Source organism: Python bivittatus, unplaced genomic scaffold (genome assembly GCF_059951505.1).
Source record: "Python bivittatus isolate LINGU-HERP-01145 unplaced genomic scaffold, Pbiv_v1 ctg000020_np1212, whole genome shotgun sequence".
Classification (NCBI taxonomy): domain Eukaryota; kingdom Metazoa; phylum Chordata; class Lepidosauria; order Squamata; family Pythonidae; genus Python; species Python bivittatus.
Window position 1 is genome coordinate 5,660,734 of NW_028277030.1, and position 17,993 is coordinate 5,678,726.

Consider the following 17,993-nt stretch of genomic DNA (forward strand, 5'->3'; position numbering starts at 1 on the left):
ATGCTGTCACGGTAGGTTTCAAAATTTCTTAATTTTGAAATAAGTAGGTTGATAATAATTGTTTACTGTAGATTAATGACTGGGGAAGAACAAGAGAGTCTCCAATCTATAGTGCACTAGAGGTGCATGTCTAGATGTTCCTTCAGTTCATAACGCTGTTCACCCACCGGTCTCATTCAATACGAAAGAAAGTGTGCACCTTTTGTAACCAGGATACCAACTGTATACACCATTGTTAGTTGCTTACCACAAAGGCATCTGTGCTGTAATTTATGTAGCTGGGAAATCTTGTAACATAATAAATTGGTCTAAAGAAATACATGATGATCCTTGAAATTCCATACATTTAGTGCATGAGTTGAAAGTAATTGAAATCAGTTTGCAATATGAATGTAAAACTGACCTTTGTTAGAGTGAGTCTTCACAATTGCAAATGCCTATCTGACATTTTCCTGAAACACGAAGAAAGACATACATATATAGGGAAGGATCAAATGCAAAGTCAGCATCATGTGCTGAATTTGAGTAAAAAAGGAGGGATATACATCAAATAACTATATAATTAAATGGGTCTTGAGTTAAAACAATTTATATTGTGCAACAGAAATGATAAAGCATTAACTAACTAGTTTTGTATATTTTAGTAAGCTGCAATATAGTTTGTTCTGTTCTGGATTATTTTATTGTATAAATTCAGTCACTGCAGTTAAACCATGATTTATGGGTAGTCTAATGTTTGAAGTTAGCCATTATGCCTTATACAACAATCCTTAATTTCAGAAACCCCTAGTTAGTTTTATGTATGTATGTATGTATGTATGTATGTATGTATGTATGTATTTATTTATTTATTTATTTATTTATTTATTTTTTATGGCTGCCCATGTCAAACAAATAACTCTGGGCAGTGAACAATCATAAAATCAGTTAAAACCAAGTACATACACAATAGAAAAAATGAATATATATAGCAGCTGAGAAAAATTATAACTATAGATGTTAATATAACCAAGAAATGGGGCCCTTAACACATGCCTTTTTATGGAATTATATTTCTAGGTGCGTTCAATTAAAACTCCTGCTGGATCAGGCCAAAGATCCCTCTATTTCCCACCACAATTACAAACTACTTTCAGAAAGCCATCAGCAAATCTTCAAAGCAAAATCTCATGGCTCCTATTATTACCTAGTATCTAATACCTCTAAACCTCGAATTCCATGTTCCACATAGGTAAATATGCATTCGTAGAGCTATCCTCCATGAATTGGTCTCATCCTATAGTGAAACTATCTGAGTCTGTGGCCATCAGCACATCTTGGTGACAAGGATTTTATATATGGATTATGTACTCATTCTGCCTATCCTGAACTGGATGCCAATCAGTTTCACTGGGTTGCCCCCAAGTTCTAGTACTATTAAACAAAGGGGAGGAGAAGTTCTAATATCCACATTCTCCAAACTATTCATAGTTTTATACACTTTTGTACAGTTATTTTTTTTCCTTATGTGAAATCTCTCTCTCTCTCCCTCCCTCCCTCTTCATCATCTATTATCTATCTATCTATCTATCTATCTATCTATCTATCTATCTTAGCTCCCCCCCCCACACTATTCCATTTTAAAACTGGTTTGATGTAACATGCTGTCCACAATGGCAGTGACAGTTCATTTTTTTGTTTGGACAGTAATTTTACATTTGCATTCTTTCTAACTGCTTGACAGTACAACATCCAAAACTTTAATAATTACTTCATTTCTTTTGCTCAGCATGTTCATGCTAACTTTCATGTAATAACTCTTATGCAACATTGTATTCTAAAATATTTCTCAAACCTACTCCAGTTCCTCTCACCCCAATATATTTTAAAGTTATTTTTAATGATGCTTCCATTAAATGTTCAAGGACATCCAAATTCTGTTTGTTCTGAAGAGCTGTTTAGATGGTTTCTGACAAGAAATCATCTGTCTATTCTCTTTCCTCCTCCCTCTCTCTCAAAATGTGTATATTGCCATATAGAACTGGATTTCAGACCTGTTTACGGTGACAGTAAAATTAAACAAATCCATTAAATCTACAGAGTGCTTTGTTAAAATCAACCAATGTAGCTGTTTCCAGAAGGATAACAATTAATAAGCCACTTTATTAAGTCTTTGTGGGGGGAGTTTTACTATTGGAGTGCATAGCACCTAGTTTCTGAGGGTGGGACACAGAAAATGACATTAATAGATGGACTCAGTATGTAGGCAGATTAATATAGCTATCACAATTTATTTAGGCAGCAGGGCTCCAAGCTATTAATGCCTTTATAGATAAGCACCACTAGTTCAAACAGAAACTGAAAATCTGCCTGAAATCTCAGATTATCTTCTTATGGAAGAGAGATGCTTTAAATTATATTCAAAACTTCTCTGCATCCTGAGTCTGTCTCAGTACACTGCATGTACCTTCTAGCTGGTTGGATGAGAGCAACTATGTGTTGTCTTGTATGTTATGCTCTAGATTAGAGAGACATAGAATGGTGGGACGTTGCCTGAGGGGAAAGAAAAACTATTTGTGTTTGTGGCATACTGGCCATAACGTGACATAAGTGACTGGTACTATCCTTACCATCAATGTGGAATGCTGCGCGTGGCACAGGTGGGATTGGTAACCTAGTTACATCTTAAATACTCTGTGAAAGCCTCAATTGAGTGAAGCCCTGATTAGTGGTGGAGGTCAACATCTATGAGCCCATCTGTGATGACCATGGCCAATTGAAGACTGAGATGTGGAATATATGAAGAATAAATGGTAAAGAACATGACTTTACCAGTGGAAAAAAAAAATAGTTATATTGTCTGTCTATGAAAATAAGAGAAAGGGGAAGGATGTAATAGATCTGAATGAAGATAGTTTGATGTTGTTGAGTGAATGAGTTTTGGGAAAATTGTGCAACATCTTGCATATCATGTAAGGGAAATAATTATTCGTCTAGATGACATCAATAGATGAGTGGTAATGAGATGAGAGAATATACCAAAAGTGAGTGGGTTATTTGCAGACCCAGAAATGAAGACCTTTTGGCAAGTGTTCATTTTAAAAGGTTTCTTCTTTTTAAATATGTGGGTTTAAGCATAAGTTTATTCATATGTACACATGGCAGAGGAATAGATATAAATCTAAAGACATGATTGATTTGATTGCTTATGGTGAAAGATTGAGAGAATTAGTGAAGGTTAGAAGGGTAATGGGAAATGTTGAACATTGGACAGACTGTTATTTGGCAGTGCCAAGACTGGAACTTAGGAAAAATGGATATGGAAGAAAAAGGAGGAAGTGAAAGAAAAAAGAAAGTAGAACAAACACAGGAAGAGAAAGTATGAGACATGTAGGAAACAGTATTAGAGAATAGTAATAGAAAATTTCCAAATGGAATGAATAGAAAGTTGACATAAAGAACTGAAGGAAAGGGTTGGTTGCTTACTCTATTTATGAATGAATTTGTGTGGTGTTGTTAAAGGTTGAGACATGAGTATGCATGTGATTTTGTATGCAGATGATGCTGTGTGGTTGACTGTGAAACCAAATGATTTTCAGTAAGTGTTAGATAGATTCTATGGTACAATGGGAAGTATGGAGTTGAAAAGTGATGTATTGAAGACTAAGGTTGTTGTATTTGACAGAAAAAATGGAGTGAAAGACTGCAAGTTATGTGTCAGTGTCAAAAGGAAAAAAGATAGAGCAAGTAGATGTATTTGTGCATTTTGTTAGCATGTTTGTTAGCATGTTAGCATGTCTAAAGACGGGAAAGTGAATGGAAGCTTTTGAAGACATGAAAATGCTGGTAAAAAGAGAAACTGTAATATATTGTGAGGAAAGCAAAAATGGCTGTATATAAGAATATCCTTTGCCCCTTTGTTCTATGAAACTGAGAGAGTCAGGTGTGTCAGGAGACACATAGAAGTATGTTGAATGCAATGCAAATGGAAATCTGTGTGCTAAAACAAGTAGAGATAGGGTCAAGAATGAATGGGTGCTGAATGAATGAGGACTTAATATGAAAGTCAGTGACAGCAGCATGTTGAGGTGGTGTGGTCATATAGATGGAATATGTGAGCTGAGGTTGGATGGAAGGGGAGGGTGAAAAGTTTTAAGAACTAAAGGCAATGTGTGAAGCTGTCTATGGCGTGGTAGAAGTAAAGGTGGTTTGCACAGGTAGAAAAATATGGAGAGGTATAGTGAAAAGCATTGGTGTAAACTAGATTTAGCTGTGTTTCCTTTTCCTTTTCTTAACTCAGCCTTTAATTTGTTTGGCTCGCTATTTCATATTCCTTTTCTGTGCTCTGCACAAAGTTGCTTATCCCAAAAGGGAATAGCATGATGAGCATACATACCTGCACGGAAGTTGAATGCCTCTGTGTCTTCTCAGATCTACCTCCTATGCCTTTGATTCAAAGATATGAGAAGAAATGTCTCTTTGACAGATTTTTTTCTGGTTTTATATTACTATTCTGATTTGGTGTTAAAATGTCTACTGGGCATCTACCTGTATGCTGCAAAGGGATCTAATGTGAATAAAGGAACGTAGAGTGTGCTTCTCTTGCAGGGAAAAGTGGGAGAAACTGCTGAGCTTTGATCATTTATGATGCAGCAATCTCTACAGGAAGTCTCAAATTGATAGGAGGATAAAGATGGATTTTTTAATGTCATTCTTTTTCAAGGCTTTGCTGCTTTTTTTTGCAGGTAAGTTTTATGAAACTACATTATGAAGCAACATCATTAGATAACATATTCATTACAGGACTATGCCTGTCTATTTGATCCTATCTAGCAAGGGCAAATCTAATATGGATTCCTTTGATGTGAATAATAAAATAAAGCAAGGCACATATAAAAGAAATAAATGGTAATTGCAGCCACCCCCAGCCCCACAATGCTCATGTCATGCTGTGGTGCCCCCCTGCACCCACCTCTGCCTGGTGGCAGCCACCTGTAGCCCCACTGCACTTGTGCTACACCACAGCAGCTACTTACTTACTCTCCCGGCCTAACCAAGGAAGTCCTCGCTTAATGACCTGCAATCTCGCTTAATGACAGAAACAGGGACTGCCAGGATTGCCGTCACTAGGCAATGCAATCACAAGATGCCACACTTTACAACTATATCACTTAGCAATGGAAATTCCTGTCCCAATTACCATCATTAAGCGAGGACTACCTCTATAAATCTGTTCATCAGAAAAGTGTCTGTCTCTGCCGTTATATAATGGATGATGTTTTCTTTGTTTTTAGTTACCTTGGCAAAGTTCATCATGGAACCAAAAGCTGGCAGCCTTGGTGGTGGAACCTGGATCACAATAAACTTCGATGGTACATTTGTATACCTGTTCCAACTGCTGGGTATTTTTTTAGATAAACAGCACCTTCATACAATGTAGGGTGAGATTATCTTAGAATTGGCCTAGTATTTCTTTGCCAAACAGGAAGCTGATTTTTCCAGTATTTTTGTTCATGCTGAGTTGATTATTCAGAATCAGTTGAGGAACATTACTTTTTCACTTGTCTAGACTGATGTTAAAAATCTCCAAGATACAGAGGTGCTCAAACGAAGATCAAGGGAGGAAGGGAAATGAAGAAAACAGCATTATAGTGATGCATCACAAACTCCACTTCTTTTGTATGGATCTTGTGACCTCACATGCACATACAAAATGGGCGGAGTTTGGGTTGCAACAGTATGACACTGTTTTTGTCATTTTTATGAAAGTGCTGGATCCTTGGCTGTACTGGCTGAGATTCCTGCAATAAAAAAAGATTAGAGAAGTTTGTGTCTAAACATGAAAACAAAATCACAGATCTTTTGTTCTCAGGCTGCACAATCTTCTTGTTTTCAAAGTACTATTCCTAGTGTGTAAATAGAAATACTGGTCCTGAGAAACAGCAAGCCATGTGCTCTATAATTATGCAAACTAAAGGAAAATAGGGGCAACTTGTCTAGCAGGTACCAAGAAGTTGCCATAAAGAAGTTACACAATGAGGAAACAGCTAAAAGAGAAAGGAACATATTGCATATCTTAATATAAGTTTCCTTATTCAAGGGTTGAAAGCCTCAGCAATATAGTCTGTGATATACTTGTAATACCTTGTACATTTTATGAAAAGGAGTATCAGTATTCGTCCTACACAATCTTCTCTACTTCAAAAACCTTTGCAGTTTTATTTGTTTGTTTGTTGCTCGCCTTAGGTCTCTCTCACTTGGTCAACTGGTCACAGCTCCAAGTGGCATTATTGAATCCAGAGCTGCCTCCAGTGCTGTGTGACATTATGCCTGTCAGTGTTTTCCTGTCCACAATAAAATGCCAAACAAGGTAAGGAATATTTTCTGCATGATAATTACTAGAAGCAGAGTATAATATTGCATGCCTGTGACCATATGGTTAAGATATTTCTTGTAGACCATCCAGAACTTTATGAGTTTCCTTTAAACTTAATGGCCATCCAAGCAAGTTTAAAAATGTACCAGAAACATGACTGGGAAACATTACTTGCCTTAGAAGTACAGTATGTCTTAGCAGAGAGTTGCTGTCAGGCATCAAAACAGGTAACATTCAATCATGCTAGTTTATGAGAGAGAGGTATTACGCAAGTGCCCCAATTTAAATGGAAGAAATAGTACTCTGATGCAGTGAAAGAAATTGCTATTATTATTATTATTACTATTATTGTTGGTCACAGAGTCAGCCAGATGTTTAGACTGGATTTGGCATTTTTATCCACCTATCAAGTCCTTCCCAAGGACCTGGGATAGGCAGATGTTGTTTGATGGTGTTAAAGGTATCATCTGCAGGATGTAAGATGTTCCAAGTACAGGTGCCTTTTGCAATTGACTGATGGTGATTTTGTCAGTGCTGATGTTGTTCAAGTGGTGCTCCAGATGTTTTGGGATTGCACCTAAGGAGCCTATCACTATTGGTAGTATCTTTGCTTTCTTTTGCCATAGTTGTTCTATTTCTATGTGCAGGTCTTTGTATTTTGTGATTTTCTCCAGTTCTTTCTCTTCTCTTCTGCTGTCTCCAGGTATTGCAGTGTCCACTATCCAGACTTTTTTGTCTTTCTTATCAACAGTTGTTAAGTCTGGGGTGTTGCATAGCAGATGCTTGTCTGTTTGAATTTCAAAGTCTCAGAGCACTTTCGCTTCTTCATTTTCTCTTACTTTGTATGTTTTGTGGTCCCACCAGCTCTTGCGTGCAGGCCAATGGTATTTCTTGCAGATATTCCAGTGCACCATTGTTGCTACTTTGCATTGCTGTTGTTTGTAGTCAGACTGTGTGATCTTCTTGCAGCAGCTAACTAGGTGGTCCACTGTTTCTTCAGCTTCTTTTCAGAGGCGGCATTTGCTGTCTGTTGCTGTCTTCTCAATTCTGGCTTTATATGCTTTTGCTCTTAAGGCTTGGTCTTGTGAGGCCAGAATTAGCCCCTCTGTTTCTTTCTTCAACTTTCCTGGTCTTCTTGTTATCTACATTGCCTGCTAGTTTTGTTGTGTACTGGCCATGTAATACTTTGCCTTGCCATGTCTCTTTTCTGTTCTTCATTTGGTCTTTCTTACAGGCCAGTTTGGTCTCTTCAGTATTCAGTAAGCCTTCATGGTGTACTAGCTTCAGTGCATCTTCTTCACTGTCCTTCAGATATTCTTCCAATGCCTTTTTTTCTTCTTCAACTGTCTGGTTTCCTTGCAACATTCCACACCCACCTGTGCTCCTTGGTAAGTAGAGTCTGTCAGTGTCACTGTGTGGATGAAGGGCATGATTCATTGTCATTATTTTTCTGTTGTTGTTGTTATTATTGTTATTATTATTATTATTTTGTCATGCCTGCAACAAAATGAATTATGTTATGCATTTAGCAAACATAGGAAGCTGCTTTGCGTCAGGTCCCTTCATCTATCTTAGCTAGTGTTCTGACTAATAACAGAAAGGCCAGATAAACTGGCATCTCCGGGTGTATGGGCTTCATCTTCCATCATCCTAGCCTGAAGAGTCAATGGCAAGCTAGTGGAGGAATTGTAGGCCAAAAGAACTGGACAGCATCCTGTTGCCTGTCCCTGTTTTAGAATTGTATGGATGAAGATATTCACTTAACAGGACATTTGGCTACAAGATTGTTCTATATTGTCACATTATTAATGTTTTCTTTGCTTTTTAAATTCATTTTTATCTTTGATATCTTGCGTTTTCAATTCTCTTTCAATTCACTAGTCACACAAGACAAGGAGTAAGTCCTATTGTGAGAATTAACTGATAAATTTGTTTTTAAAGCTTAATGTAAGTCTCAACACTGGTTATTCAACTGAATTACTCATTTTAAGTACTGTTTTTGTTACTTTATTACTTTTAAATATTTAAATAAAATAAATATTTTTTAAGTAAAGGTGAAATAATTGTCCTGTTTTATATCGTATTTCAAGGCAAGGCAATCCAGTGGCTTTGTTAGTTGGGTATTAGGGGAGCTGTAGTACAAGACTTCTGGAGTTGGGTAGATAGGGCCAACACTAGTTGTAGCACTAAGAAGTCATACTGTATTGTTGAGTAGGATCTATAGCTCCCCAGACTTTGTGATTTACTTCTGTTAGAAAACTGATGAATAGTAGGAAAATAGTTTTAGTCTGTGTTCTAACCTATAAGCCAAGGAGGAAGTCAGCATTTTAAAAACCTATGAATAATGATTAACGGGTGTAACACATACCTGAACAGAGACAGAAAAACATTTAAGTGTAAAGATTAGGTTTCTGGATAATTATTACTAACTTAAAACATTGACCTAGTGCACTTTGCTGGCAGTTTGTAATTGTGTTCCATAGAGGGTTTGGGGTTTGTTTCTCTCCATCCTTATGGTAACAGAAAACCAAAACCAGCCAAATAAAACATCACCTTGCCCATTTTTGTTTTGTTCTGTTTTATTAGAGCTTTTTCTCCTGGAAGAGCCATATTGGTAACAGAAATGTAGCAAGTGAAATTTTTCTGTGTGAGGAAAAGCTGATCCTGTTCAGTGCGGTGCAACTCTTCTAAGCACAAGAGCTTGGCCAGTTCTCTTAAACTGTAGCAGTGATGGGGTTGTTTGTGATTATGTATATTTGGAAAGCCTTAGTTCTAAGCTGGCACATAATAAAAAATAATATAACTATTCCTTTTTTCTTTTTACAGCACACAAATCAGTCAGTTTTAGGGCTGTTCAGTTATATTTATAGATTAGACTATACCTGGCCAAATTCCTGAGATGAGGCAGCCTTATCTTGGTTCTTCTCCTTCCCATGCAGTTTTGCTGTTCATTTCCTTTTCCCACCTGCTGTTCTATATCCTGGAGCTTCTTCTATATCTTTTCATTTTCTACTACAGAAGGCTTGGGGGCAAGAATGGTAGGGAAAATCAGGTAGAGGAAACCATAGCCTGTTCATGTCTAGTTAATTGAACATTGCAAAATGAGAAGCTCTTTATCTACCTTATTAGCAGTCTGTTCTCCTCTGCTTTTACTATTCCACTTGAAGATCTTCTCCGCGGGAAGGGCTTTACCATCTCCAGCTGAGTTTGAATGGACAGAGTATCAGCAACATAGATGAATTACATGAAGAGAACTGTACATTCCAGGTATATAATAAAATAGCTTAAGTAGTAATAATCCAGTGACCAGGGCCAATGGCTCATGGGTTGTTAATACAATGTTGGTGTTATTATTACTTTTATACCAAGAAGAATTTAAATATTCATGGTTATCTTTGCTATATGTTCTCATGGGGTATCATTCTGCCAAGTTAAGTTGAAGTTCTTTTCCTGCACTTGTGATATAGTTCTGAAAGAGCATTCATCTAAATGGGATTTCTGTCACTGTAACTAGATAATGGAACTAGATAATATTAAGACATGAGTGGTTCAAGGTATATGCAAAAGCAAAATAGAAATGCAAGAAATCCTTCAATTAATCAGAACTTTTAACATGCTGAATAACGTACAAGTACAATCTAACTTTTATTGTGCGTGATGAAGCCATCTTTTAACAGATTGCATATTAAAGGTAAGATGCTGTTCTGCAGTTCAGCTAGCTTAAAAAGATTGGGCCAACCCTTGGAGAGGTATGAATGGAACATATACCAAGTGAATAAAACAGAGATTGCTGCTCTTTGTTTTGGGGACCTGGGACCTATAGACATGAAAAAATAATTCTCTCTGTAATAGTTGTGACAACGTAGATAGCCGCTGGCTGTGACCGATTTGGGGAAAGCCTCTATCAGGTGTTCCATTTTACTGCTTTCTTTTCCCTGACAGTATAAAAAATGTCCAGAGAGTGTTTTGAAAGGCTGATCTCCCTTTTCTGACGATCAGCATGACATGAAGAATATTCTGTCTCCTTCTTAGCAGGAGATGCATGGTCTGTAAAGGATGGTGGTTCTCTTGGAAGTTCATTGAAAATTATATAGGCTCCCTGAAAATCAAGCCTAAGAAAGTTGAATCTGAAAGGTCTCCAGATGGGGTTTCTGTGGATATGTTCTTTAATGTTGCTGTAATAGAGATATCATTGCCTGATCTTGAAAACTACGTTATATATATCTAAGAACAGGTGGACCCATCTAATTTTTCCAATGTTACGTGCATTTCACTTTATATATACTGTGTGTGTGTGTGTGTGTGTGTGTGTGTGTATATATATATATATATATATATACACATACATATATATATATATAATTTTTTTCCATGTTGCTGCTTTTTAAAATCAGCACTAAATTTTTGCATATTTTGGAACTTTTCTCTAATATAAGTGTATTATTTATGAGCAGTTTTAAGGAGAAAAAAATACCCAATAAAATTCAGAAAAGTGGATAGTACCATGCTAGATTGCACTGTAATTGACCTACAAGTTTGCAAATACTTAGTGACAGAAAAGAAACATGCATAACGAACAGCAAGTATCAGCATTCCCACTGTTTTGCTGGGGTATAATTAGGAGCCCATTGTTATGTTAAACTAATTTTATTGGAATGAAGACACTCAGTTTAGGGGCTAGGAGCCCACTGAAACTGAACGAAGCATTCAATTTTTAAGAATAATCAAATGTAAAATGTATTCTTCTCTTAATAGTTCTCCGTTGCAGAGACACCTGTGGTGTTTCATGTGAACCCCTCATATGGAGTCCCAGGTAAAGAAATGCCTTTGAAACTGAAATGCTAACATAAACAGCACCCTAATAAGTCAGCATCTTTGAACAAATTAGTAGTTGGCAAGAAAAGATTCCTGACTGCATTTCTTCAGCCCATGGGGGAGGGTGGGGGGAACCCACTGGGACTTATGCGGAAGTTGCTAATTTGTCAAATGCTCCAAATGCAGCTGAGCAAATAGGCCAAGCTCTCAAAGAGAAAATATAGCACCTCACTCATATTGCTGGAAAATTAGGGCTGAAGATCAGGAGGTGGAAGACATTGCTGGAACCTGTGTATTCATAGTTTTCCTGAAAGATGCCGGTATATTTTACATTCTGCAATGCTTTAAGTATGTTCTTTCATAATGATATCTCACAAAATGCTTTTAAGAGAACAAAATGAATGTTTAAAGCAAACAAAAGAAATGGCAGACTATCCAAAGACATTTTAATGTATTTTAATGAATTCAACAGTAACTAATTTTACATTCTGAAGCTTAAATTGATCTTAAATTCAAGGGGAAAAAAATTCAGATCTTTCAAAATGTGTGGGTACCACAGCAGCTGGCAGCACCGAGGAGACCTGATCTTGAAAAAAATCTCGGTGTTTGGATGAGAGTCCCCCAAAAACCCCACAACTAAACTGTGAAGTTCACATAACATCCCAGAAGTAACAAACCACTTATTTACTTATTTATTTATTTATTATTTATATATCACATTTATATAGCCACCCATCTCACACAAAGTGACTCTGGGCGGCATACAACAATTAAATAAAATAACAAATAGATAAAAACAATCATTATAAAAGATAAAAAAGTGATTATTAAAATACAACATCATCAAAAAAATTTAAAATTTTAAAATATACAAACCCCATGGAGAAAGAGAATATCAATCATAGTGGAGCCATCTAAGAATGTCTCCAGTTCCCAAAGACCCCCCAGGCCTGATGACATAACCAGGTCTTGAGGGACTTCTAAACAATAGCAGGGAAGGAGTAAGCCTCACTTCAGGAGGAAGAATATTCCACTTCCATATTGTTGACAAGAAAACTACATGGACATGTCCATGAAGCCACAAAGACAACAAAATGCATAACAAACAACATGTGTGCAATTATATATTGTGTAAGTTAGCAGTTACTAACATACATCGCAATTTCATGATGACATCGCCACACATGTCATTGTTTGCCTTTCTCATCTTGGCTCTGTGGACACCCAGGCACCAGGAATCAAGAACTTCTTGAAGAATTCTGTATCTATCTATCTATCTATCTATCTATCTATCTATCTATCTGTCTGTCTGTCTGTCTGTCTGTCTGTCTGTCTGTCTGTCTGTCTGTCTGTCTATCTATCTATCTATCTATCTATCTATCTATCTATCTATCTATCTATCTATCTATCTATCATAATAAAATTAATCCTAAAAACAACTGAAGGTAACATGCAATCAAACTTCATGACAGCATCCACCCATCAAATGATCTGGAAGAACACCATTTTTATCATCTCTCAAAAAACCCTTTATGTGGGGGCAAATCTAATCTCCAGCGGAAGGCTTTCTGGACAGAACCTCCTAATTTGCAAGGTTGGGCGACCACCAACAGTTTTTCCCAGGATGTGCATATCAGGTGTGTCACTTCTAGCTAGAGAAAGCAGTCCTGTATGTGATACCATGTATGTAGGACTTTAAAGGAAATATAGTTTATCATAAGCCAATAAAGAAGAGGAGGAATGTAATACCTTGAGGTTCATTTATGCCTATATCTGAATGAAATTTTTTAAATACATATGAAAACATGTTTTATTCTGAGCTGTATTTCTTACAAAGGATATTTTTATGGTTTGAATTTGCACCAAGGAAACCAATGCACCACTCTCCTATTTTCACTCTTCATATAGATTCCATTTGGTTTTTGAAGTGACACATTCTAATTTCTGCTCTTTTTTTTCTCAATAGGAAATGTAATACAAATTTATGGTCTGATTCTAGCCCAAGACTATGAAACCTACAATTTCAACATGGACTTTATTGATGGGTAAATGGTGTTGTTTCTTTGAGTTACCATGCGCAGAAGTATTTTCCTGTATTTTGGAGATTCAGTTAATAGGGATATAGAGATGCTATAGAACTATTGTTTCTGTCCAGTGCATTCCTATGTATTTGGAAGCTGGATACAGTAGATGTGATCTTAGGGTGGTGAGATGTGGCTGTGCAAGATGGGATCGGAAAGACTGTCTTGCTAATCTGTTTAGATCACACAATTGCCTGGATGGGATTCAAACAAATGGTTTATGAGCAAATGATTTTCTCTTGTTGGTGATAGACATAATGACATAATATTCAATTTGCTCCTAGAGTGCATAGATAGATAGTAAATGAAGGGGCATTCCATTTTTTCCCGTAAACCTCTTACTATATTTTGTGAAGAATTAAGAGGAGAGAAATGTGCCTGAGCGTAAGACAAAAGGAAAGAGATAACCAAGTTCCAATAGAAGAGAATATATGTAGCTCAGGGTTGAACAGGGGAGCCCTTGGTGCTCTCTGATCTTGGTTGTTTCCTTGCAGACGTTTCACTACCTGACTAGGTAACATCACCAGTGCTAGTGAGTGTGGGGTTTGCTCCCTGTTTAAATACAGTAGCTTGCCCTGCCAGTGTTGGTGGGAGTGTGGTTTTCTCCTTGGTAGGTCCTTGATTAGGGTATTGTTTTCTGCTTGTTTGCATTGTTACTGAGAAGAAAAAGATACATAATACAGGTTGAACTTTAATTTGTAACAGTAAGAAAGCTAGGATTTTGGGGCATGTTTTCCTGGCTTGCACTAACTGTGTCCCTTTACCACTAGGCCTGTAATCCTTGAGGCAGAAAAAGATGGGTGGATAACTATATGTTCTCTTGCCAGTCAGCAGACTCATAGCATGTAAGTTATAAATCATCATTCCTTTCACACTATATTCTCTTCATGTTGTTTAGGAGTTTACCAGACAAGTCTTGTATTGGTGTAGGATATCTGAGTCAATTTAAATTAGTCATAGAACTGCATTAAAAGCTTTAGGCTGCATTCATTCACCTGAAAGTAAGTCCTGCAGAATTCACTGAGGTCACCTTCTACACTGGACTGGACTGCTAAGTGTTGATGAAAGTTAATTTCTAGATTTAAGATGGTGATGGAAACAATCTTGAGTTATGAAATCAGTTCTGACAATTACAGTATTGGTCAGTGAGACTTCATTGCGTAAGGATTCAGAGACAATGAGACCTATGTTGAGTCTGTTTTCAAACCCTCTCCTGCTGTTAGTTCATGAAAAGACCTTTGTTTGGAAACAGGAAACCAATGAAGCTGTCTTGTGTTTTAATAAGTCATTGTTTAGAAGTTCTGAGGCTGGACATTGACATTTTTACAGGAAAAGAAAACAGGTTAAGTATTAACCTTAGCTTGCTCTTTACTATCTTCTGGCACAACAATGTAGAAATAATTCAGTTAATGGGTTTAAAGCTTTTTCCATCTAATGGATAGTGATTCTTCCCTCCTTTCCCAGGTAGAAGATCAAGGTTGGGATTCAAAAATTGGTATGCTTTATTAGGGGCATTGTCCCAGTGTTAATGCCAGTACAGATACTGGGCAACAGGGGATGGGGGAGGGCAGAAAGACCTTGGTGCAATTATCTTTTTTTAAATTGCTGTTACACTGAGAGCCAATCAAACCAACTGGCACAGTTCATGAAGCTAAAATAAATGAATAACATTTCATTGTTGAAAAAAATGTCTGTCATCACCTTCATCAGCAAGAGCTGTGCTGTGCATCTGGTTACAAACAAAAAAGAAACACCTTTTAGGCCAGCTCTCTATAGGGCCACTTTCAGGTCTTTAAGTGCAATCCATACATTAACATTTAGGTATAAATTGAGCCCCACATAAAAATTCAGTTTTCATTTCAATTGTTAAAGGGTTTCTTTAAAACAAACCGCAGTGTGTACAACTAGAAAGTGTATCTTGAATTAGATGCACAGTAGATAAGCTCTTTACAGTCTCAGCTGGGCTCTAACAAGCTCCTGAAGGTCCTATCTGCTGCTCTTTGTATCCTTTCCTGATAAATTTCTCAATTCCCAGGGGTCTCAAGTGATTTAGATTTCTATTAGGTTGCTTCAGATGAGGTTGCTGGGTGGGAGAAGTGAAGGCAGGCAAACCCCATCCCCAAAATTTGCTGAGCTGAACTTATCCTCATTTCCCAGGACCATTACCATCAACTGTTCCATGGGAAGATTCTAGAAATGTCTTTCCTTGTTTTAAAATAATATCTATTGTCATTATCATCATTATTATTATAAGGGACAATTACCTGTATGCCACCTTGGGATTATTTTTATCCTGAAGGCAAAATATAAATAATTATAATAAATAACTCAATAAACATTTTTAAAAAGTAAAGATATTGCTATGGCAACAAAAATCAGAATAGTTAAGGCAATTATCTTTCAATGTGCAGCTGTGAAAGCTAGACAAAGCTGTACACTGAAAGATAATTGGTTTAACTATTCTGAGAAAGTGAGAAAGAACAGGAGAAAAAAGACAACTTCAAATCATGGACCTGGAGGTGATTACTAAGAAAAATTACTCTGTAAGAAAAAACAGTCTGGGACAAATGAAGTCTGACTACTCCCTCAAGGGATGATCAGAAAGCAATAGTTCACAAACTCTGAAGAGTAGATGATAGACTAGAAACAAAATTCTGTCTTTGGTATAGAGAAGTAGAAGGCAACAGATAAGATGAATGATGTCCTTGGAAGAGTGATGGATTATTATTAGAGATGGGTCAAGATGGCAAATATTTGTCCATGTGGTCACCAGAAGTTGAGCCTGACCTGATGATATCTAATTAATTAACCAATTATCCTCCTCTCCTTTTTTACGTATGCAATATCAAAATGCTTTGATACAAACCTATGATACAATCACATGCTGACTATTGTGACCGGTTTTGGTTTCTGCTGTTATAATCTCAAAATTATATTGTAGATGCAGAAATGGGAAGCAAAATGGAAGTACTTTCTTATAAAGAATGGGTACAATATGTGGGGCTTTTTAGCTTAGCAAGATAATATATAAGATAGAAGGTGATAAAATATATAAAGTTGCATGCTGTTGGAAAAAAATCAGAGAAAGAAGTTACCATTGTTTGTTGGCTGTTGGCTAAGTTCAGTTGATAGGAAGATACTACCTTTTTCTCTCAGAGTACTGAAATTAAACATAATTACATTATTCAGACATTTCCAACATTGAATTGGAACTTGAACTCTTGAGACCACATGACAATAGTAGCTTCCATATGTGAACTATAGAAAAGGACATTATATGTTGGAAACAAATACTGTACAGTGCTATGTATTTAGTTCATGCCCTAGAAACATCTCTCTGCAGGATCTGCATTCTGACTATGCAAGTTCCAGAACATGTGAAAAGATGACTGTAAATATCTTTCTTCTGCAAATATCTACCCAAATATCTACCCAAACCTAGAGTTAGAACTGAAAAAAATATGATCCTTTGGCTAAGTCAGAAGTGGAGCCCCTCATGTTCACATACTGAACTTAAACTACTAGTGTTGTCTATTTGGGGGTTATGTGTACATGTGCATGCTCATCTAAGGATGGGTACAAACTCCTGAATGCTGGCCCACACAGATGCATGCCATTACTCTCTTCTAGCAAAACAATGATCATTATGTTTCTTGTTTGCAAATTACAGTAATTCATATAGTTTGTCCTAACCTAAGATCAGAAACATTAAAAGCATTTAACATTATTTCAGTGCTTGCATGTTCAATGAACTCCTGAAGTCAGTATCCAGCAATTCAAGTATCATTGCCTCTTCATAGAAATTTCTGTAATGAACATTATTTCTCTTGATTTGAACAAGACATTTTTACCTTATCAAAAGCATTTTCTTTTGCTTTGTTTAGATATCCTATTCAACTAGATCATGGCCTGGGAACTGTAGAGTGTCAAGTGGAAGGCAACTATATTGGTTAGTAGAAATGAGAAAATAATATATTACTCTGTATTCATTCAATAATATAAAAATGTATACGTTGGCCTTCTTTGCAAGGAGTCAACTAGCTTTTCTTTCTTACTCTTCCTGTTATCTTTATTTCCAGTGGACACTCCTAGCCAGTGTGACAAACCATAAGTAGCAGACATAAAATAGTAAATGAAAGCCTTGTGAAAGCTATGGAGACCAGAAATATCATTTTCCCAGGGAAAAAAATGTCAAGGCACAACAGTGTAGAAATAATTCAGTTAATGGGTTTAATGTTCTAGTCAGAATTCTGAAGGTAGTTTCTTTTACTGATGAAAAGTGAAGACATTTGAAAAGCAAAAGATCTAAAATACAGCATTCATAAATTCTACATTCAGCTTTTTATTCTTTTTTTTTTCTTACAGGGTCACACAATGTTAGCTTTTCAGTGTATAACAAGGGAAAGTAAGTAAAAGAGAAGTTCCTTCATTTGCTTAATGTTATAATTTTAAATGTATTTTTACATTTTTGTATACATAATTTCTAAAGACCTGTGCACATTGTGGGTGCTTTAAAAGAGTTGGATCCAAAAATGAACAGAACAGTCTGCACCATTAAATTTTTTTTGTGTTTGGAGCTAGGACTTAAGCTTAGAAATGTTCCTGATTTCTTCCTGGCTTATTTAGTCCAGGCTCAGTTCCAGTTTTGAAGGCTGCCTAGGCAGTTGCCTCTATTTACTTTGCTCCATTGCCATGGAAGAAGTTTTTCATATAAATAGATGAATGTTGAGTGATTTATGCCC

The 17,993-nt window shown here is 36.6% G+C and overlaps 1 protein-coding gene across 1 annotated transcript in view; it reads left to right on the top strand.

The window, feature by feature from the left end:
• Window positions 1–4,672: 4,672 nt before the first annotated feature.
• The window catches only part of PKHD1 (PKHD1 ciliary IPT domain containing fibrocystin/polyductin), a 276,749-nt gene continuing 263,428 nt past the window's right edge, over window positions 4,673–17,993 (top strand). The window contains exons 1-9 of the mRNA XM_088149932.1: window positions 4,673–4,724; window positions 5,274–5,351; window positions 6,226–6,349; window positions 9,523–9,622; window positions 11,111–11,168; window positions 13,137–13,215; window positions 14,022–14,096; window positions 17,136–17,200; window positions 17,617–17,656. Of these exons, the coding sequence (XP_088006058.1) occupies window positions 4,673–4,724; window positions 5,274–5,351; window positions 6,226–6,349; window positions 9,523–9,622; window positions 11,111–11,168; window positions 13,137–13,215; window positions 14,022–14,096; window positions 17,136–17,200; window positions 17,617–17,656 (671 nt within the window). The remainder of the gene's footprint in view (window positions 4,725–5,273; window positions 5,352–6,225; window positions 6,350–9,522; window positions 9,623–11,110; window positions 11,169–13,136; window positions 13,216–14,021; window positions 14,097–17,135; window positions 17,201–17,616; window positions 17,657–17,993) is intronic.